Source organism: Aotus nancymaae, unplaced genomic scaffold, assembly GCF_030222135.1.
Source record: "Aotus nancymaae isolate 86718 unplaced genomic scaffold, 86718_ANA_hifiasm-v0.15.2.pri h1tg000033l, whole genome shotgun sequence".
Taxonomy (NCBI): domain Eukaryota; kingdom Metazoa; phylum Chordata; class Mammalia; order Primates; family Aotidae; genus Aotus; species Aotus nancymaae.
Genome location: NW_026988447.1, coordinates 17,067,216 through 17,089,962, shown reverse-complemented (window position 1 = coordinate 17,089,962; position 22,747 = coordinate 17,067,216). Strand labels below are relative to the sequence as shown.

The window sequence follows — 22,747 nt, the reverse complement described above, 5'->3', positions numbered from 1 at the left end:
TATAAAATCAATATATGTTTAGAAAATATGGATTAATGTCACTCCAAATTCTATGCATGGTTACATCTGTCTTCTCATCAGTCAGAATTTCATACTATTGATGAAAGAATTGGAAAAGCAGAGGGAAGAAAATCAACCTCAAAATTGGTTCCTACTTTTTTCAGCTTTGAACAAATAAACTATTTTATGCTAAATGAGGACTTTTCAATACAAGAAAAGATTTAATTTTCATCAGTTTCTCAGACTAAAATAGATTTGATCTTCTCAACGTACTTATAATACTTATTTGCAATGATTATAAAGAGATATTCTACATAGAATAAAATTTTATACTTTAAAAAGATGTTTTTTACATTGCTCCATTCAGACATTTTTTTCTAAAAAGAATATCAGAAAAATAATACAGAAGGATGCTGATTACATTAATTCAGCTTCAGAAAGAAAATTCCCAGTGAAACATAGAAGAGATTACCAAAGAAATTTGTAGCTTTGTATCAAAGCTACTAAAACTCCTCTGAAAAACAGCTTTGGGGAAATTAAATAGACATAAATATGCATAAATAATTCAACACATTTTAAAGCCAGTCAGGCTATATTATCCACTTAAGAATGGAGATAAAATCTGTTTGTATTCTACATTAAGCTATGCACATGATGTTTTCTAAGACTGCACAAGTTTATTTAAAGAAACAGTAATGTTTGCAAAATGTATACTATGGGACAAATTTTAATACAATTCTATTATAATCATTATTTGTACAGATATAGCTCATTTATATATGAGTTGCATTCTTGAAAATGTGTGTATAAACAAATATTTGAAAACTGAATCACACTGTAAAGATTTTGGCAAGCCTTAATACTAAAAGGAATGAGATACTTTTACAAAGTAAACAATTAACACTATTTTATAAGTGCAAAGTACAATTTTCAAATATCTGATGTGCTTGATTATTTCACTAAATGCAGTTGATTCCAAACTCACTTATTTCATCAATATTTAATGAAAGCAATTAGTACTGGTAGAATTCCATTCTCATGAACCTGAGTGACTTTTGTAGCATTCACACTACCATTGCTTTATAGGAAAGGAGATATTAGTTGTAAGATATGCGGTAGAATGTCAGAGCTCCCCACTTCTTCCCAGACCTACTAATTATGCAACTGTTCACTATTCAACGGTGTGCCCTTCAGTTCTTGTTGAAAGCATTCTTTATAACTATTCTTTCCTCAGCCAAAGGGACAAATATTTCACAAAATCTCTAAAAATATAAAAATGAATGCCGTTAGAATTGAAGTCACAAAGTTACACAAATGACACTTCTTATGTCTTTGTGTAGTGGATGTGGACATATTTGGATAGAGGCTAAAGAAAGCAACAGTTTTGTTTTGTTTTGCTGCTCCCCCCTTTTATTTACTTTTAATTAACAAAATTAAAAAGCAAAATTACTATTTATCATTTAGTGGGGCATAAGATAACCTTATTTCTCATATGCCAAACAAAGACATTAGTTAAAATAATATTTTACCCACCCAACAAAAATACTTGACAAGTTCCTTAGGAACAGCCATAATATACAAATAAAATTCGATTTTAATAAAGGATTGTTTAGCTGGTAACTAATCTACAATAGCATTTTTCTGATATTATTTCAATGAATACTCATAATAAAAATCATATAGCCTATGTAATCAAATTGTTCTGAAGGCTTTCTTCTGGTCATTTAAAATTTTCAGTAGAATAGATGACAAAGATGAAGAGCAGAGAATGGAGGCAGCTGGTAAAAAAAAGGTGGTGTTAGGAGGAAATAAAAGGGTTACGAGAACTTCTGTTCAGGCACAAAGATGGAGGAAGGGAAAAACACAGCCTCAAAAAAATATCCAAATAACCTCCCACTTGCCACCCATTAGGTGCTATTTCATCAAGACAGAATCATGAGTCCAGCCCACAATCCATCTTACTACTTATCACATCTTAAAGAGATTTCTAAAAACTCATCTAAAGCACAAAAAACATCTGAATAAGCTATGTGATTAAATAGAACAGCAAACTAATAGATTCAGCCCTGAAACACAAGGCAATACCTCTAGGACTCTAGAACAGGTATTCATATATACATGTGTCACTCATTTTGTGAAGCAAATTTTATATTCTAACAAATTCACCCCCCAAAAATGAGATTTTTACTTTAGCGAACACAAAATTCGAACCATGGAGAGAGAGTAGGATATAATAGCCTGAGGATTAAAGAGCCACCCAGTTTTTATTATTGACTTACTGCATGGCTCATTACACAAGTCAAACTAATAGAGTCCTCATTTATTAGACTAGAGAGCTCTATAGATTCCATAATACTATGGGGTCTTAGAACAAATATGATACCAACGTGTTAAGTCCTTCCTTTTTTTTTCTTTTTTTAAACCAACCATTTATCATTCCTCATGGTCAATGGGACAATTGGGAAATTCTGCTGATCTGGGTCAGGGTTCCTGGTTCTTAGTTGGACTCCTTCATACGTCTGTGGTCAGCTGGCAGGTCAGCCGAAGACCAGCTTGTTCAGGATGGCCTCAGCTAGAACAGCTCAGCTGTCTTCCATGTGTCAGTTACATTCCACCAGCAGGTTAACTTGGGAATGCTTAGGGCATATTCTCAAAGTGATTACAGAGAAGCAAGAACAGAAACACACAGGTACTTTTTCAAGCTCTAATTGTTTCTAATTTGCTAACTTTTTTTTCTTGCTGGCTTATCTTTAATTAATGGTGGTAAAATATATATAACATAAAATTTACCATTTTAAATGTACAGTTCAGTAGTATTAAATATTTTCACACTGTTGAACAGTCATCACCACTAGCCATCTCTAGAACTTTTTTGAACTTGAAGTTCTGAAACTCTATACCTATTATATTAAACACTAACACCTCATTCTCATCTTCACCCCAGACCCTGGCAACCAGTATTCTACTTTTTGTCTCTATAAATTTCTCTATTCTAAGTACCTCATGTGAATGGAATCATATAGTATTTGCCCTTTTGCGACTGGCTTATTTCACTTAGCATAACATCCTGAAGTTGTTCATGTTGTAGCATATGTTGGAGCTTTCTTCCTTTTTAAGGCTGAATAATATTACATTGTATGTATATGCCATATTTTCTTTATCCATTATCTGTTGATGGACATCTGGGTTGTTTCTATCTCTTGGCTGTTGTATGTCATGCTGCTACAAATATGAACATGGGTGTAAGATTATCTGTTCTTATCCCTACTCTCAATTCTTTTTCATCTTTTGAGAAATTATCATACTGTTTTACATATAAGCTGCAGTATCATACATTCGCACCAGCATGCACAAGGGTTCCAATTCTCCACATCCTTGCCAACACTTGTTATTTTCTGGGTTTGCTTTCGTTAAAAATATTCCTAATGGTTGTGAAGTGGTAGCTTATTGTGATTTTGATTTACATTTCCCTAATCATTAGTGATGTCCATTTTCATTTCATTGGCCAGTTATATATCGTCTTTGGAAAAACGTCTATCAAGTTCTTTACCAATTTTTGAATATTTGTTGTTGAGTTTTAGGAGTATCTATATATTCTTGATATTAATCCCTTGTTAGACATGTGATCCACAAATAAGGCTTTTCTCTGAAAATTAAAACTCTCTTTTAGAGTTCAATGAGTAGATATAGAAACTGGTACAATTTCTTAGCTCTAAGCACTATACCAGGCACCAGAGAGACAGAAATTAACAAAACAAAATATTTGTATTCAATGATTTTGCTTAATAAGGAACACAGAGAAAAAAAGGTAAAATTATAAGAAATTATGAAATGTATGATAACAAGGATATGGAAAGTACCCTGGGAGTTCAAATTTCTATGTAAAGGGAAGAGCAACAGCAAAATAAAGGAAAGAGCAACAGCAAAAGCACAAGAGGTGAATATGAGACATTACAAGATATTTGATATAGCAAACATGGAGACAGAGACAGAAGATGTGATAATAAAACAGACAATGGCTAGATCCTAAACACTACTGTTCGCCATGAGGAAAATGTCATTTTGACATCACTGGTGACTACTGTGATTGTCTGGACTGGTGAAGATCATATCCTGTGGATAGAGAGGAGGAATTACCCCTGAACACCTTCTAGGAACGAGTAAATACGAGAACATACTCTTAAGAGTCCCTGGGCTCTAAGTGAAGGAAGCTGGCTATGGTAAGTGAACTTTTACTTCTCATGTTGGCATCTGCAATGATCCTCTGATTGAGACTGTGAATCACTGAGAGCCTTGCATTTCTGGTATGATTGAGTATTCAGTAGAGCTTTATATAAATACTTACCTGTGGCCTAACATGGATATAGAGTTAAGAAAAAGTACTGTGTATACCCTTGAAAAAAGTTAGTACTAACAGCAAGAAATCTGGTGTTTTGAGAATGTTTGAGTGACCTACAGGAATAAAGGAGCAATACTGGGTCAGAATACAGACAGGGAAGAAGCAACAAAGACTCTCGAGGTCAAAGATGTAGAAGACACAAACATTTGTTAGCTGCTCTTAGAAATTACTAAGGAAAGAAGCTTTAGGAAAAAGACTGGATGTTCTGCTTACCTAAAAAATGAGGGTAGAGACTTTGTACTCAGACATTAAAGGAAATATGACTCAAAATATAAATTGGAGGAATCAGTTTGAACTCATAATGTATTTTATCCTAAATGTTTTCCTAGCCCCCTCTGAAAAAGGAATAGAAATAAATACAAATTCAGTAGCAATAAGCAGAATAGACCAAACTGTGATCTCCAGCTATTACTTCCCACTAAAAGAGGTCCCACCAGGGCTCCTCAAAGAAATAGATGATTCTACATCTGGGCCAGAAACGGGTCAAGACGAGAGTGCCTTGTCATACCAAAGAGCATGAAAGTTATCAGACTACTAACATGTGTCAAAATGTCCCAGAAGTAACTTCAAGAAGCTACCAGTGGTCCAAGAAAGAACAACTGAACGTCAATAAATAACTGCAATGGAGGGAAACATCAAATACATTTAAATCTATGAGTTTATAAAGATACTTTTAAAATAGTCAGTTGGGTACCATTGGAGAATGCTAGGAATCAACTCAATATTTCGAAAACTGATATGTAAAGAGAAAGAATTAAAGTTCTATCCTGTCTTTCCTCTGCAATGTACCACTAGATACCTTAATAGTAGAAGAGAGGATGTGTCTCTTTATAAAATGAGTCCCATAAATAAATGAAATAAAAGTGATATTTTAAATACCACAATTTTGCAATGCTTACTAAATTAATGAATCCATGCACTGAGTATCAGTGCTAACATCACAAAAGAGAAGTAGTGTTTATCATGCACATTAAATTTTTCCATTTGAAAATATATTTAAGAGATAACTATATTAAAGTTACAATTATATTTGAAATTTTTTAAGTTATGTAAAATAACTAAAGACAATCCAATTCATTTTTATATGCAAGACAATTATATTTCAGATGATTACTGAGACATTACCTTGGACAAATCTCTGAAGTTGGTGGGCAAGGTAAGATCCAGTTCTTCTGATTCATAATTAGTGATGACCCAAGGAAACACTGGATACTGATTTAAGTCATTATAACTCCGTCCTGGTAAGGAAAAATGTTACTCTTAATTTATAATTTAAAAAATGAAATAATAAACAGATTCAGTAATATAATTTACTAAAAATAAGATTAACAATTTTTGATTTTCAGACATCATTCTTAGTATCCATACTTTACCTCATTTAATCCTCACAACAATCCTATGAACTTAGTATCATTTCCATTTTACAGATGAAAAACTGAGTCAAAAAAGGTTAAGTAACTTGCCCCAAATCACACAACTAATACTGGTCAATCCATATTCAAATCTAGATCCTCTGGTCCTAAAGTTTGTGTTATTTTAAACCACATTTGACAATTTTTTATTACTTGAAAGCCTGCCCAAAATAAAATATTCTTTTTTAAGACTTTAAAAAGCAATTTGTAATTCTCACAGCTTTTCAAAACAAGAATCCTTTCTCTGCCACTAATCAACCAACCAATCAACTAATCAACCAAGTTTAAATGACTTAACCCTGGTGGACATTCACCAGTCATATGTATAATGAGAGCATTGCACTAAATAACTCTGAAATTTCTGTGGTAGTTTTCAAATCCTATAATCCTCTGAAAACGTGCAGTATTATCAATGTTGCTTCCTTACATGCCCAAATGCAGTTACATGCTCTTCTATACTTCTTATTCAATGACATATTTAAATTTATTAAAAATAAAAATTATAGCAAAAGTGGAGGTAGTCCTTCTACATATGTACAGTAGGTTTTTGGATGTTACCATTTTAGGGAGGTAGCATAGGGGATGAAATCTTTGTTTCTGATGTTTGAATCCCAGTTCCTATTTACTTGTGTATACATATTTTTAGTTAGATACATGAACAGACTTTTATGGCTAAAATAAAAGTCAGACAAGTATATTAATATTGCTTGAATTCCTTTCTTATTATATATTCTATCATTTCTGTTCCTTTTTCTTTCTCAAATATATGCTGATGTCATATCAATATATAGCTGAATATTAAAGTAGTTCTCTGCATATACTCTTGGTATCTAAGCCGTTTTTATGGTTGGATGTTTTTAACGTTTTATTTTACTCTATTCTTCTTGAGCTTGAGGCCTATTAGGGTAACAGAGTTCTTTTTTGACTGACCTGGAACAGTCTCATAAAACATTATAACAAGGACAATTTTAATTCATAGGTTATTAATGTCACTACGTATTCCTATCAATAGTTTTAATTTCTCTATAAAAAAATAACCAAACACAGCAGCAGAAAAAAGTCTTTTATAATCCCCCTTTGCTTTCTCACTTCTTTCTGATTTAAATGTTGATAAACAGTAAAATCATCTTGTCCCATCTACTTAAATAATCATAAATGTTTATTGTACCTAAAAAATGAAGAGTTTATACCTGCTCAGTGTAATTTAATTAAGTTAAACTACACAGTTAGTGAATATGAATATCAACTGGAGGTAATTTGGGAAATCCATCATGGTATCATGAAAACCTATATGCAGCACAGATAATAATGTAAAAGAAATCTTAAATAACATGAGACTTAACTCCACCCAGTAATGCACATTTTAAAAATCCAAAGCAAATGATTGATTCTATATTTATAAAAAATATACAGGGGATATACTTAAAAGATACTGCAGGCACAGTAAAAGCTATTTGAGAACAAATCATTTCATAAATGTTGCTCTATAATCATAACTGCGCATTCAATATGGGTTGATTTACTACATGCAAAATATGTCCATTAAACTTGTTATATAAGTTTCCTGTCTCTCACTACTACTTAAAAATTCTTAGCTGGGCGCGGTGGCTCACGCCTGTAATCCCAGCACTTTGGGAGGCCGAGGCGGGTGGATCACGAGGTCAAGAGATCGAGACCATCCTGGTCAACATGGTGAAACCCCGTCTCTACCAAAAATACAAAAAAAAATTAGCTGGGCATGGTGGTGCGTGCCTGTAATCCCAGCTACTCAGGAGGTTGAGGCAGAAGAACTGCCTGAACCCAGGAGGCGGAGGTTGCGGTGAGCCGAGATCGCGCCATTGCACTCCAGCCTGGGTAACGAGCGAAACTCCGTCTCAAAAAAAAAAAAAAAAAAAAAAAAAAAAAAAAAAAAAAATTTATTTTAGTCACTAGTTCTACAATTTCTACTAGATTCAACATAACTGTGGAAATTTTCTTCATTCCTTTTCCTTAGCTGACTGTTAGTTAAACTTCTAATAAAATTTAGAACTTTCAATGTGAGCCCCTCAACTTCCAATTCTTCACAACACTCCCTCACTCTTTTCCACTTCTCTAATGGGGTCTTTTCTTTGCTAAGAGTAATTCTCTCACCTGAGTTCTCAAACCTGTCTCCCTCATAACTTCAATTGTTACTCTTCCAGTCTCCCCCTCTTTCATTATTTCTCCTCTCTATCCCAACCCATCCTCTCTTTAATAACACATTTAAAAGAACTGTAATTACATCTACAGTTCCAGTTTCATTTCAAACCACTCAGCCCTTATAATCAACCATTTCTGCTTGCCTTAAAAATGAACCTCTATGAAGTAATTAGGAAACCCCTAAATACCAAACCTAAAGACATGTTCTGTCCTCATTCTGAAGTCTCCCTCTCCACACTAACATTTGACACAGGTGAAAATGCCTCCCTCCCTTTTACCTCGCTTCTCAAGACATCTGACTTACCTCAGTTCTCCTACTATGTCTACAAATTCTAGGATTACTCATTCCTATTTGTCCTTTACTAACTCTACTTCTTTCTTCTTCTCATATACAAGACCATTTCCCTGTCTTATCTCACTGCTTTCTGTATTATCTTCCTTGCTGATTTTATCTCTCTCCATGATTTCCTCTCTATATAGATGAAATCCAATGTCCTAGCTCTAAGTTCTGAATATCCTCTTGCCCTATTCTTCCAAAAACTCTTGATACCTTAATTTGAAAGTCTTGCTGGCACAGTAAAATTGTCATATTTCCCAAGATCAAATTTTCTGACTTATTTTTCTGTTAATTGCACCACCATTTTCCCAATAACATAGGCCAGAAGCCTGGAAGTCTTTTCAGATACTTTCTTCCCATTTACCACCTACATTCAGTCAGCTGCATATCAAATGGTTGGTGCCTTGTGAATTCTTACAAAATTTGTTCCTTCTTTTTAATTCCCACCGATACCTAATGCAAGCCCTCATTACTCTCTCTCTCTATATATATATATATACACATATACACACACACACATACACACACACACACACACAAAATTACTTCCTAACTCTACTTTCTGTCTAGTCTCTATCCACCCAAATTTATCTTACATACACTGCCTGCAAGTTAATTTTTGATACAGTTAGAATGTCACTTAGGTGCTCAAAAAGTTTCAAAAGTTTCCCAATGAACTGACTGCTAACTCCTCAAACTGACAAGAAAATCTTACACAATATGTCTTCACACTAACATTTTTATTTTTTCTCATTATATCTTTATGAATATATACTTCATGCACACACAAACAGACAGTATATACATAGATATACAAACTATACTAGTCATTGATCTCTAGGTATACTTTATATTTTCCCTTCTTTGTATGTTTGCTTATGCTTTCCATCTTACAAAGAATGACTTCTAACATTCCAACCAACTCCTCTGCTAGTCAAATAGTATCCATCCTTATACAACCACTGAAACCTTATTTTCTCTTTACTTCCACCAACTGGGTAAATCTAATTTCCCCTTCTCCCTGCCCTTTTAATCACCACAGTACTCTGAATTTCTTTTACTCAATCTATATCCCCATGTTCCAGAATCATGTAAATATTCATATTTGTACTTAAAATGATTTCTATTGAGAGTAAGCAACATACCTTATTCTCTTTGTATATCCTTTGTAGTATTCTAGTAGCAATAATGGCAATAAAACAAGCTAGTTATACCACTACTCAAAATAATCTAACCATTGAAATTAATAATTTATTGTTTGAAACAAATTAATGTATAGAGTTAGTTTACCTGCTATAGTGTTGAGAAACATCAAGTACTCAAAATTAGAAATCTCTCTGTGTTGCCATCGCTGGGTCATATTAGAAGCTTTAAAAAGTTGTCGTGGACTAGCTAATGAAATACGTCTGCAAGAAAAAGAATTCAATGTGGACGCCATCTTAAGATTAATTATATCGCAATAATAAATCATGAATTATCTGTGCTTATTCATTCATAATAAAATCTATAATTCTGAAAAGTTCTATTCATATTAGATTAATAAATACTAGAGAGGTTCCAATCTACAATTCATGGTTGAACAAATGATTTAGACTAGCCACATCTATTATACATGTTCTATTCATTCAGGTAAGCTGTCATTACAGTGCCATTATAATGTACAGGTTCAATAAAAGTTGATTAATAACAGTATAATTAATAATTCACTGCTTTACTGATATAAAAAGAAGAAATTATAGTAGCTGGAAAGTGCATATAAAATTCTATTGACATGTCTTTATTAATTGTAATAGTTATCTTAGAACACACTTTCACATTATAAATTTAAATATTACATTTGCATACACTGTAATAAAGAGAAGGGAGATTCTAAACTCTTTAGGTGTCTGTTCATGGGTTAAAGAGACATTTTTTAATATAGCTCAATAGAAGACAAATTTTCCTGTGGCCTCCTAATGAAATGTAAACATCAGTAAATAGAACTGATCAATACAAAGAGCCGCAGGAAATATATGGTAGAATTAATTATTACATTCAAAGCCTAGAATCTCAGAGAAATATGCTGTCACAGTTCTTTCTACCACAAACAACAAGGTAATTATTTTGTAAAAGGTTCTCTGAAGTATAATTTACATGCCATAAAATTAATCCAATTTGTATAATTCGGTAATTTAAAAAATTTTTGAGTTGTGCAATTATCACAATTCACTTCAGAACATTTTCATTATTGCTTCTCAGCCTTTTGGCTAAAATCAAGTGTAGGACATTTTCATCACCACAAAAATTTGCCTTGTGCCTATTTACAGATAATCTTCATTCCTATCCCCACCTACAGGGAACTAGCAATCTACTCTGTGTCTCTAGTAAGCCCACGTTTTCTAGACACTTCAGATCAATGGAATCATATATTATGCAGTCTTTTGTGTCAGGTTTCTTTCACTAAACATAATGTCTTTGAGGTTTATCAATATGGTAGCATGTATCCAATGTTCATTCCTTTTTATTGCTGACTAGTATCCCACTGTGTACAGAATATAGCACATTTTGTTTATCTAGTTGATGGACATTTAAATTAACAGTTTTTGCTATTATAAATAATGCTACCATGAACACTCATGTATATATCTTTATTTGAAAATATGTTTTCATTCCTTTTGGGTAGATTTCTAGGAGTGGAATTGCTAGGTTGTATGTCGAGTTTATCTTTAATTTTTTGAGAAACTGCCAAATTGTTTTCCAAGGTGGCTATACCACTATATGTTCCAATCAGCAATGTATAAATGAATCTCCACAGCCTTGTCAATACTTGCTCTTGTATGTATCTTTATTATGACCATTCTAGTTAGTGTAAAATAATAATTTTAATGTTTGTTGTTGAGCATCTTTTCATGTGCTTATTGGTCATCTGTATATCTTCTTTGGTGAAATGACTAATCAAATCTTTTACTCATTTATTAATTGAGTTGTTTGCATTTTATCACTGAGTTGTTAGAATTCTATATACATTCTGGATACAAGTCTGTGATGGTTAATTTTATGTGTCGACCTGACTGGATTAAGTGACCTTAGAGAGCTGGTAAAACAGGATTTCTGAGTATATCTGTGATGGTGTCACCAGAGAGATTAGTACTTGAATCAGTAGGCTTAGGAATGCAGAAAGCTCTCTACAGTGTGGCGAGCATCACCCAGTCAATTAAGGACTGAATATAATGAACAGGAGGAAGGGTGAATTCCTCCTTCTCCTCAAACTGGGAAATCTACATTCTCCTCTCCTTGGCTAGCAGGAGATCTTGGTTCTCTGTCCTTCAATTCTTTCCCTATCCCTCTCTCCTCAGGCCTTCGAGACTTGGGTTCAGTCATGGGCTCCCTTGGCCTTCACATTAGGATTGAATTACACCAGGCATATCATGAGATTTTTCAGCCTCCATGGTCATATGAGCCAATTCCTATAATAAATCCCCACTTATATATCTATACATATCCTATCGGTTTTGTTTCTCTGGAGAGTGCAGACTAATAAAAAGTGCTTTACCATATATATATATATATATATATATACACACACATAAATGTTTTATCAGTCTGTGGCTTGTCCCTTCATTTACTTAGTGGTCAATTTTGAAACACAAAAATTTTAAATTCTGGTTAAGTCCAATTTCTCTATTTTTTCTTTTGTGGATTATGCTTTTAGTGTCACATCTGAGAAGTGCTTGCCTTTCTCAACATCAGAAAGTTTTTCTTCTATGTTTTCTTTCAGATATTTTATAGTTTTACTTCTCACATATAGGTCTATAATATATCTTGAGATTTGTTTTTTTTTTGACTGGTATGTGGTAAGCATCCAAAATTTCTTATATGTGAACATCCAATTTTCTCTACCAATTATTTAAAGCCTATCTTTTTCTCATTGAATTGTGTTGGCACCTTTGCTGCAAAACAGTTGACCAAACATCCAAGGATTTATTTCTGTATTGTCAATTCTCTTCCTTTAATTTATATACTTATCTTTGTACAATTACCACAATTGAGGACTGGGTACAACAAAAAGGAAGAAGGGTGAATTCCCTCAGATCTTGATAACTGTGACTTCAGAGTAAGTTTTGAAATCAAGTAAGGTGCATATTCCAATCTTGTTCTTATGTTTCAAAATTGTTTTGGCTATTCTAGATCCATTGAATTTCAACTTCCCAATTTCTCCAAAAAAATGTCTCTTAGGAATTTAATAGGGATTATATTGAATTTATAAATCTAGGGAGAACTACCTTATTAACTACATTGAATCTTTTGATCCATGAACATGAAATGTCTCCATTTGTTAAGGTCCATTTTTAATTCCTCTTAAAAATGTTTTTATACTTTTCATTGTACAAATTTTACATTTCTGTGATCTGCAAGGAGGGCTATTTTGTTCTTCATTTTCAGTGCAGATACCTTTAATTTCTCCCTTCCTTTCTTCCTTCCTTGTTGCACAAGCTAACATCTCCAATGTAATGTTGAAAAGAAGTGTTAAGAATGGAGGACATTTTTACCTTCCTAAACTTGGGGGGAAAGTATTCAGTCTTTCAACATTAAGTATGATATATGTTTTGGGTATTTTTTGGTAGATGATTTTTGTCAGTTTGTAGAAATTTCTTTAGTTGAAAGTTAGTTGAGAGTTTTTAATCATGAATGTGTGTTAGATTTTGTCAAATGCTATTTTCTGAAATGATAGTAAGGTTTTCCTCCTTTACTCTATAAATGCTGGTGCACAAACTGATTTTCAGAATTAAATGAACCAGCATTCCAGTGATAAAACCCACACAAACATTTTATAAATCCTTTTTATATACTGCTGAATTTGGTGTGCTAAATTTTGTTAAAAAAAAATTGTGTCTGTGTTGAGGAAGGAAATTGGCCTATAGCATTTCTCTTGTTAGTTTTCTTGTGATGTCTTTGCCTGGCAATGGTATTGGGGTCACTGACTTTACAAAATGAGTTGCAAGTGTTTTCTCCCCTCCTATCTTCTGGATGAGTTTGTGAGTTATATAATTTCTAATTTAAATATTTGATTGCATTAGCTAATAAAGATATCTGGGTCTAGGCTTTTCTTTATGGAAAGATTTTTTAATTAATATTTCATTTTCTTTATGTGTTATAGATCTAGTCAGATTTTCAATTTCTTCTTGAGCCAGTTTTGGCACTTCTGTTTTTCTAAGAATTTGTCCATATCATTTAAGTATCTAATTTGTTGGCATGAAGTTATTCATGGTATTCCTTTCTACTCCTTTTAATTTCTGTATGCCCTGACTGGGGTTGGTGGTTCACACCTGTAATCTCAGCACTTTAAAGGGTGGGCTAAGGCAGGAGGATCACTTGAGCCCAAGTTCCAGACCAGTCTGAACAACAGAGGAAGACCTTATCTCTACCCAAAAAAAAAAAAATATATATATATATATATATATATATATATCAAAATATTAGCCAGGCATGGTGGCATGTGCCTGTAGTCCCAGCTGCTCAGGAGGCTGAGGTGGGAGAATGGCTTGAGCCCAGGAGTTTGAGGCTGCAGTGGGCTATAGCTGTGCCACTGCACTCCAGCCAGGGCAAAATAGCAAGATCCTGTCTCTACAAAAAAAGAAAAAGGAAAAGGGGGAAAAAAGATTCTATATGCTCAATAGTCATGTCTCTACTTTCACTTCTAATTTAAGTAATTTGTGCCATCTCTTTTTCATGGTTAGGTTAAAGTCTTTCAATTTTACTGATCTTTGCAAAGAATCAACTTTTGCTTCATTGATATTTGTTAGTGTTTTTGTTTTATGTTTCATTGATTTTTGTTATAATCTTCATTACTCATTTTTTTCTACTTGCTTTGCATTTAGTTTGCTCTCCTTTATTGTCTAAAAGTAGAAGCATAGGTTATTGATCTGAGGAATTTATTTCAGATATGGGTGTTTAAAGCTGTAAATTTTCACCTAATACTACTTAAGCTGCATCTCATAAATTTTGATGTTACACCTCTACTGGATATAGGCATCCAAATTAGTATGCTTCTCAGTCCCATGCGAAGAAGAGTTGCTGGTCACAGAAGTAACCAAAAGCACTAATAGCTGCATGGCAGAGACATGACAGAATGTGTGAGGACAAAAAGAAAGGTGCTCCCAAGCCCAGGCACTCTCTAGGTTCTAGGAGGTATATAGAGGAGGAAGCGGTGTAGACCATGGAGCATGGAATAAAAAAAAATGAGGCCCTTCCACCACCACCACCACTCTAGCTACACAGCCTAAGCTAACTCCCTTCTCTGTACTTATCTAAGCTTCTAACTGCAAAATAACGTATCTCCTGGTAGCTGTTACAACCCCTGATATGCATGTGTTAAACTCCTTGATTAGTGCTCCTGTAGAAAAAAGAAAATGCCTGAAAACAAGTGATAGGGCTGGGCAAAGCTCACAGTGAAACAGAAAAACTAAAATGAAAACTATTGTGGGTGGAGCCTTTGGGCTGACTCAATATATTTTTGTTATGGCTTAAAACTGGTATCTGGGTGTATATGTTTGCACTGTAAGTGCTCCTGAGTGTCAGAAAGAATACTCCAGATCAAGAAGAGCCACAGGTAGAAAACTGCTAATAGGACAACTCTCTTGCTGATTGCCACCAGGGGTGAGTCAGGATTTAGCCCGAGTCTCTACCCTCTCATGTCGTATTGGTTGACAAGTCAGGACACTTGGTCTTAATGGATCTGACTTGTAGTGTTATCACAACTAAACCAAATAGAGTAGCTCATAAATGCCAACAAAATTCAGGGGCCTGCTTGCCAAGTAAAGCTTCTTGATATTGTGTGGGCAAATTCACCACATTCAATCCTCTGGAGGTCAAAAGCTGCTGTTGCTAAATGTGATGGACAGTTTTCAGTCTATGTCTTACTGATTTCTCATCAGATATTTTCATGTTTAAAAACTATCATCCCTTGGTGATATGGTTTGATTTCTGTTCTCATCCAAATATCATTTCAAATTGTGTATTAGTCCACTCTCACACTGCTATAAAGAACTGCCTAAGTAAGACTGGGTAATTTATAAATTAAAGAGGTTTAATTGACTCACAGTTCCAGATGGCTGGAGAGGCCTCAGGAAACTACAGTCGTGGGTGGAAGGCAAAGGAGAAGGAAGCACCTTCTTCACAAGGCAGCAGTGGGGGTGGGGGAACTGACAAAAAAATTAAACCATCGTATCTCATGAAAACTCACTCACTATCATGAGAACAGCATGGGGGAACTGCCCCCATGACCCAATCACCTCCCATCAGGTTCCTCCCTCAACACACAGGGATTATAATTTAAGATGAGATTTGGGAGGGAACACAGAGCCAAACCATATTAAACTGTAATCCCCAGTGCTGGAGGTGGGGCCTGGTGGGAGGCCATCATATCATGGGGCAAATTTCCTCCTTGCTGTTCTCATGACGGTGAGTGAGTTTTCACGAGATCTGATTGTTGAAAAGTTTGTGGCACCCCCCGCCCCGACTTATTCCTCGTGTTCATGCCATAGAAGACATGTCTGCTTCCCCTTCCCCTTCTCCCATGATTGTAAGTTTCCTGAGGCCTCTCCAGCCATGCTTCCTTACAGCCTGAGGAAATGTGAGCCAATTAAACCCCTTTCTTTATAAATTACCCAGTTTCAGGTATTTCTTTATAGAAAGAACAGACTAATACACTTGGCATCATATTTTCCTGGATTTCCTATCTTTGAGCCACTCCCATTTTTGCTCTTAGTGTTGTTGTTGTTGTTGTTGTTGTTGTTGTTGGAAGAGATGTCCTATCTCCCTTACCAAATCTTTAATAAATGTTGAGCTTTTCCAGATGCAGCCCTAGTTCCTCCTGGCATTCGACAATCTCTCCCCAGATGAACTCATTCCCTCTCATGGCTTGAAATTTCATCTACATGGTGGTGACTCTCAATTATTAGACCTTTCTTTTGAGGTCTCCACATACCTCCTTATATCTAGCTTCCTATTCAACATTTCAATCTGGACGTCTCTCAGGGGTTCCAATTTCAAGGATCTAAAATTAAACTCATTTTCTGTCCATCCACATTCTCCCCACAACCCCAGCCATGGGGATGGAAGGATGTTTATACAAGTACTGCTCAACCAGTATTCCTAATCTCAGTAAATGCAACTAAGCAACTCAAGCTGAGACTTGAATACTGACTAAACACATTGAATATCTCCCTTTGTTATCACCCATCAAATCTGTGAGTCTTATAAATTATATTTTTTAAAAATCTCTAAACAAGAAAATTTATCTAATCAAAAGCATTACCGGTATTGTAAACCAATATTGTTTATAATCCAGAAGGACCACTTTATTTGCCCCATTTACATAAAAGTCGTGACCTGTGGTGGTTTTGAAATATATCCTCAAGAGGTGGAGCTTAATTCCCCTCCCTTAGAGCCTGGGCTGTATTTAGTGACCGACTTGTAATGAATACAATGTAGCAGAAATGATGGTATATGACTATCAAGGGTAAGTAATAAAAGAAACACTGAGGCTTCCACTTCATTCTCTCTTGGATCACTGCTCTGTAGGAAGCCAGCTCCCATGTCATGTAGACACTCCAGTACCAGATGGAAAAACTGACTCAGTGAGGAACTGAGGCTTACTGCTAAGGAGCATGTGAGAGATTCCTTTGACAATCACCCATCCACAGGCTGGCTGTAGCTACTACTAACATCCTGGCTACTGTTTGTGCATTCTATCTCGACTGTATTTGTAATAGGTACTATCTTAAAATTTGAAAATAAACACTGATTGAAAATAGCTCAAATCAATACCAAATTAGGTATGCTAAAAGTAAACTGTAGGTTTCCACTGCTAATCTGTTTCAATCAATAGAAAAATCCCAGTGTTCGCTCTTTCCAGTTCTTAAATTAGTTAACTAAATTGTATTGATGATGAATCAATACCTACTACAAAAGGAAATAATTAGTAATTATGCTATTTCAATGTAGTTCCAGCACACAGGAAAAACATACTCCCAATACTCTATACCATAAGAGATATTTTGCTGTTTTAAAATTTCTCTCAGATTCTTATTAGGATACTTTCAACAATATAAATACTAGTTATTAAGTACATATGTTCAAATACAAAACTAATATTTGAACTCTGATTTACCAGAGGTTATAGATACAGGTTTTAATTAAACACAGTTACAAAGTCCTTAATCTATAGATTTAATATTTATATTAAATAAAAAATTATATGAGGTAATAGAGCAAAATCCAATCATTTTTTACCAAATTGATTAAAAGTTTTAATCAGATTTATCATGTATATATTAAATAATACTATATTATATACAAAAATGATCGTAATAAACTTTTTTTTAAAAGCATCACATGTACAGATATAATAAGCACTTCTGGCTTAGGCATTTCTAAATATGCTTAGAAAGCTTACCTTTCAATAATCTTGATTGGAATATAATTAATATTTTTGTTTAAAATCTTTTATATAGATGTAATAATTGTACACATTTATGTACACAGTGATGTAATACACATACGATATAGTGATCAGATCAGGTAATTAGGACATCCATTATCTAAAACATTTATCATTTATTTATGTTTGCAACAGTCAAATTCCTCCTACTAGCTATTTGAAACTATGTATGACTGCTAACTCTAGTCATCCTACAGTGTTATAGAACATTAGAAAATATTCCTCAGTCCAGCTCTAATTTCGTATGCTTTACCAAATCTCTCCCTCTCTCTCTCTCCCTACTACCCTTCTGAACCTCTGGTATCCACTGTTCTACTTTTTACTCACTGGAGATTAACCTTTTGGTAGCTTCCACATATGAGTGAGAACATGTGATGTTTAACTTTCTGTGCCTGGCTTATTTCACTTAATATAATGTCTTCCAGTTCCAGCCATGCTGCCACCAATGACAGAATTTCACTCTTTTTTTATGGCTGAATAGTATTCCATTGTGCATATATGCCACCTTTTCCTTATGCATTTGTCTGCCGTTGGACACCACTAATTCCATATCTTGGCTACGGTGAACAGTGCTGCAATGAATGTGGGGGTGCAGATGTCTCTTCAATGTACTGATTTCCTTTCCAGTAGATAAACGCCCAGTAGTGGGAACTCTGGATCACATGGGAGCACTATATGCAGTTTCTTGAGGAAGAGATACAATATAATACTATATTTGTTAAACTTAAGTGCACAATTTGATGAGATTTTGAACATATGTATATTTCTGTAACTACCACAATCAAGATACACTGTAAAAGGTCCCTCATAACCTTCTGCAGCTAATTTCTTTGCCCCAACTCCTGGCCCCTGGTAACCAATAATCTGCTTTCTGTCACTGTATAGTTTTTGCTTTTTCAGTAATTTCATATAAATAAAACCACAGCTGATGGCCATGATATATGAAGTCCATAATGTTTAATTTATTTCATTTAGCACAACACTTTTGAAATTCATCCATGTTGTTGTATGTACCAGTAGTCATTTCCTTTTCATTTCTGAGTGATATTCCATTTATTCCATTGTATAGAGATACTGCAATCTGTTTAGCCACTCACAGTTGATGGACACCAGAAATGTTTACTGTTTGGGACTGGAATAAAACTGCTATTAATATTTCCTTAAAAGTAAATGTGAATATGTATGTTTTTATTACTCTTGATAAATGCTTAGAAGTGGAATTAGTAGCACATATATGAAGTTCCTAACCTATACATCCTCATTAACATTACACATTCTTTGTTGTTGTTTTTGAAAATCAGGTTTGTTGAGTAATTTACATAAAGTAAAATTCATTATTTTTAGGTGTACAATGCAATGAGTTTTCAAAACATAGAGAGCTGTGTAACAACATCAATTATGACATGGAATATTTCCATAATCCCCAAAAGTTCCTCTTACTCTCCCTTGTATGCAATTCCTCCTCTTTTCCCATAACTCCTAGTAATCACTGCTCTGTTTTCTGCTTTTGCTTTTTCAAAAATGACCTATCAATGGAATCATACTGCATGTAGCCTTTTGTGTTGGCATTGTTCACCTAGTATACTATTTTCAAATTAATCTATGTTGTTGCATATATTAGTACTTCATTCCTTTTTATTACTAAGTACTATATATGTTCCATTGTATGGATTTATCACAGTTTGTCCATTTACCAGTTGACAACCATCTTGGTTATTTCCAACTTTTGCGATTATGAATATGGTTGTATAAATATTCATGAAGCAGTCATTAAATGAACCTATATATTTTCATTCCTCTAGGGTAGAAGCCCTAGAGTGAGACTCCCAGGATGTATGAAAAAGTGCGTGGTTAATTTTATATGAAACTGCCAAATTGTTTACAAAGAGGTCATACCACTTTACTTTCCCATCAACAACATGTGAGGTTCCAGTTACCTCATACACTGCTCTTGATATTGTTAGACTTTTAAAAAGTTATTCAAATAGGTATGCCATGGGATCACACTGTAGTTTTCATTGGTATTTCTCAGATGACTAATGATGTGTGGCATGTTTTCATGTGTTTATTTGGCATCTATATTTATTCCTTGTTGAAATATCTGTTCAAAACTTCTATTTTTTATAACCAGGTTATCTTGTTATATAGTGTTAGCGTTTCCTACATATCCTGGATGTAAGTCCTTTATCACACATAAGTTGAACAAATATTTTAATCCAGTCTGTGGCATATATTTTGATTTTCTTAAGAGGTGGCATTTCAAAATAAATGCTTTTTATTTTGATGAAATCCATTACAGATTTTAAGAAATATTTACCTAATTCAAGGTCACAAAGACTTTTTCCCTATGTTTTCTTTGAAGAGGTTCTACTTTTAGCACTTATGTTTGTCTACACATTGTTTTCTGTTATATTTTAAGTTAATTTATATGTAAAGTAAGGGGTGATGTTCTTTTTCTTTTTGGATATGGATAACCAATTTTTCACCATCATTTGTTAAAAAGATAATTTTTCTCCCTGGACATATCTTGACATCTTTTTCAAAAATCAAATTGATCATATATGTTTCAGTCTCGTTCTGGACTCTGTTATATTCCATTGGTTTATATGAGTCTATCCTACAAATAACAAGCTATCCTAATGAATGTAATTTTATATTAAGTCTTGTTTTTTTTCTCAAAGTTGTTTTAGCTATTCAGGATATTTAGTTTCACTTAAAATTTTAGAATCAGGTTGTCAATTTCTCTTTTTTTCTTTAATTAAAAAAATAGAGCTAGAGTCTCCCTATGTTGCCCAGGCTGATCTTGAACTCCTAGGCTTAAGTGATTCTCCCACCTGAGCTTTCCAAAGTGCTGAGATTTTAGGTGAGAGTCACCACGCATGGCCAGCTTGCCAATTTCTTTAAAAAAGAAAAAAAAAAAAGCATGCTAGGATTTTGGATAGAACTACTTTGAACCTCAGATCAATTCTGGAGAAAACTGACATCTTAATAATGTTGAGTCTTCCAATCCATGAGCATAGTATAGTACAACTCTCCATTTTTAAGTTTTAATTCTCCAAAACAGTTTTACAGTTTTCAGTGAGTAGGTCTTATAAATACATTTTCAAATTTATCTATATGTATTTATTTTTCAATAGTATTTAAACACTGGTTTTAATTTCAATTTCTGATTGTTCATTGCTAGTACGCAGGGTTTCTGAGTTTTATATACTGACCCAGTATGCTATGAACAGCTAAACTCATTTATTAGTTCTAACAGTTACTGTTTTTTATTTTTCCTCATAGATTCTCTGGGAGTTTCCACATAAACAGTCAAGTATGCATGCTAAAAAAAACTATTTAATTTCTTCCTTTCCAATCAGGATGGTCTGCAGTTCCCATTTCTTGAAATGCCTTTGTATGCATTTGGTATTCAGGTAATGCTGGTCTCATGTAATGTTTTTAGCAATTTAACCTCCTTTTCTATTTTTTGCAAGTGTTTGTATAAAAATGGTATTATTTCTTCATTAAACATCTGATAGAAGTCATCTGAACTAGAAGTATGCTCTGAGGTAAGGTCTTTTACTACAATTCAGTTTCCTTTGTAGCGCTATTAAGGTTAACCATTTCTTTATTAGTGAGATTTGACAGTTTGTGTCTCTCAAGGAATCTATTTCATCTATGTTGTCTAATTTAGTAGCATAAATTTGTTTATAATATTTCTTTATTTGCCTTTTAATATCTGCAGTATCTGTAGTGATATACCCTCCTTTATTCTTGATACTGTTAATTTGTGTCTTCCCTTTCTGCATAAGTCTTTGCTATATGTTTACTGTTAATACATTTATTAATCTTATCAAGACACAGCTTTTCATTGCATTGATTTTTTCTCTATCATTTACTTTTATTAATTTTTTTCTTTCTTCAGCTTATTTTGGCTACATTTGCTCTTCCTTTTTCCTTCGTTCTTCAGAATGAAGCTCAGATCATTGATTTTAGGCAATGACCCATCGCCCTCCCTTCCCCCTTACCGTCTCCTTTCTTAAACAAAATCACTTAATGCTATAACTCTATACTAGGCACTTCATTACCTTCATGGTAAACATTTCTATAGGTTTTGCTATTATTTTCAATTAGTATAAAATTTCTAATGTCCCTTGTAATTTTATCTTTGGCCCATGTTTTATGTAGAAGTGTATTAATTTCCAAATGCTCAGAGACTTTCCAAAAACCTTTCTGTAACTAATTTCTGGTCTGTAATTAACCAGAGATCCAAGATCTCAATCTTTCTTAACATTTTAAGACTTTTTCTAGGGCTGAATATGGTCAATGTGATGAATGTTCTATGCGTATTTAAAATGAATGTATTTTGTGTAGTTAACTAAAATGTTTTATACATGTGACACAGATCAAGGTGGTTAATAATGTTTCAGTCTTCAGTATGCTTACTGATTTTTTTGTCTATCTGTTCTCTAAATTACTGACATAACAGGGAGAGGAGGTTTATATTTTATTCCACTTCTATCCAATTTTGTCTTATGAATTTTGAATCTCTATTTTTAGATGTATGTAAATTGGATGATCATCATTTTCATGAATTGGCTTTTATCTTTATGACATGTCACTTTTTCCTTTGATAATATAATGCTTTGTTTGGTAATTGTTATGGGTTGAATTATAACTCCTCAAAGGTCATATGGTGAAGACCTAACTCCCAGTACCTCAGAACGTAACAATTCTGAGAGAGAATATTTTAAGAGGTAATCAAGTTAAAATGAAGTCATTAGTGTGGGCCCAAGTCCAATATGACTGGCATCTTTGTAAAAGGGAGAAACCTGACACAGAGACATACATAGAGGGAAAACAATATAAAGAGACATAGAGAGAAGACAGGTATCTTAAAACCAGTGAGAGAGGCCTAGAACAGATCCTCCTTCCCTCATAGCTCTCAGAAGGAACCA

The 22,747-nt window shown here is 33.9% G+C and overlaps 1 protein-coding gene across 3 annotated transcripts in view; it reads right to left on the bottom strand.

Annotated features, from left to right (window-relative positions):
- The window catches only part of LRBA (LPS responsive beige-like anchor protein), a 742,045-nt gene that overhangs the window by 188,158 nt on the left and 531,140 nt on the right, over window positions 1-22,747 (bottom strand). For all 3 annotated transcript variants that reach the window (XM_064383828.1, XM_064383829.1, XM_064383830.1), the window contains exons 43-44: window positions 9,617-9,732; window positions 5,525-5,637 (exon numbers count right to left, since the gene is read on the bottom strand). In XM_064383828.1, coding sequence (XP_064239898.1) covers window positions 5,525-5,637; window positions 9,617-9,732 — 229 coding nt within the window. The remainder of the gene's footprint in view (window positions 1-5,524; window positions 5,638-9,616; window positions 9,733-22,747) is intronic.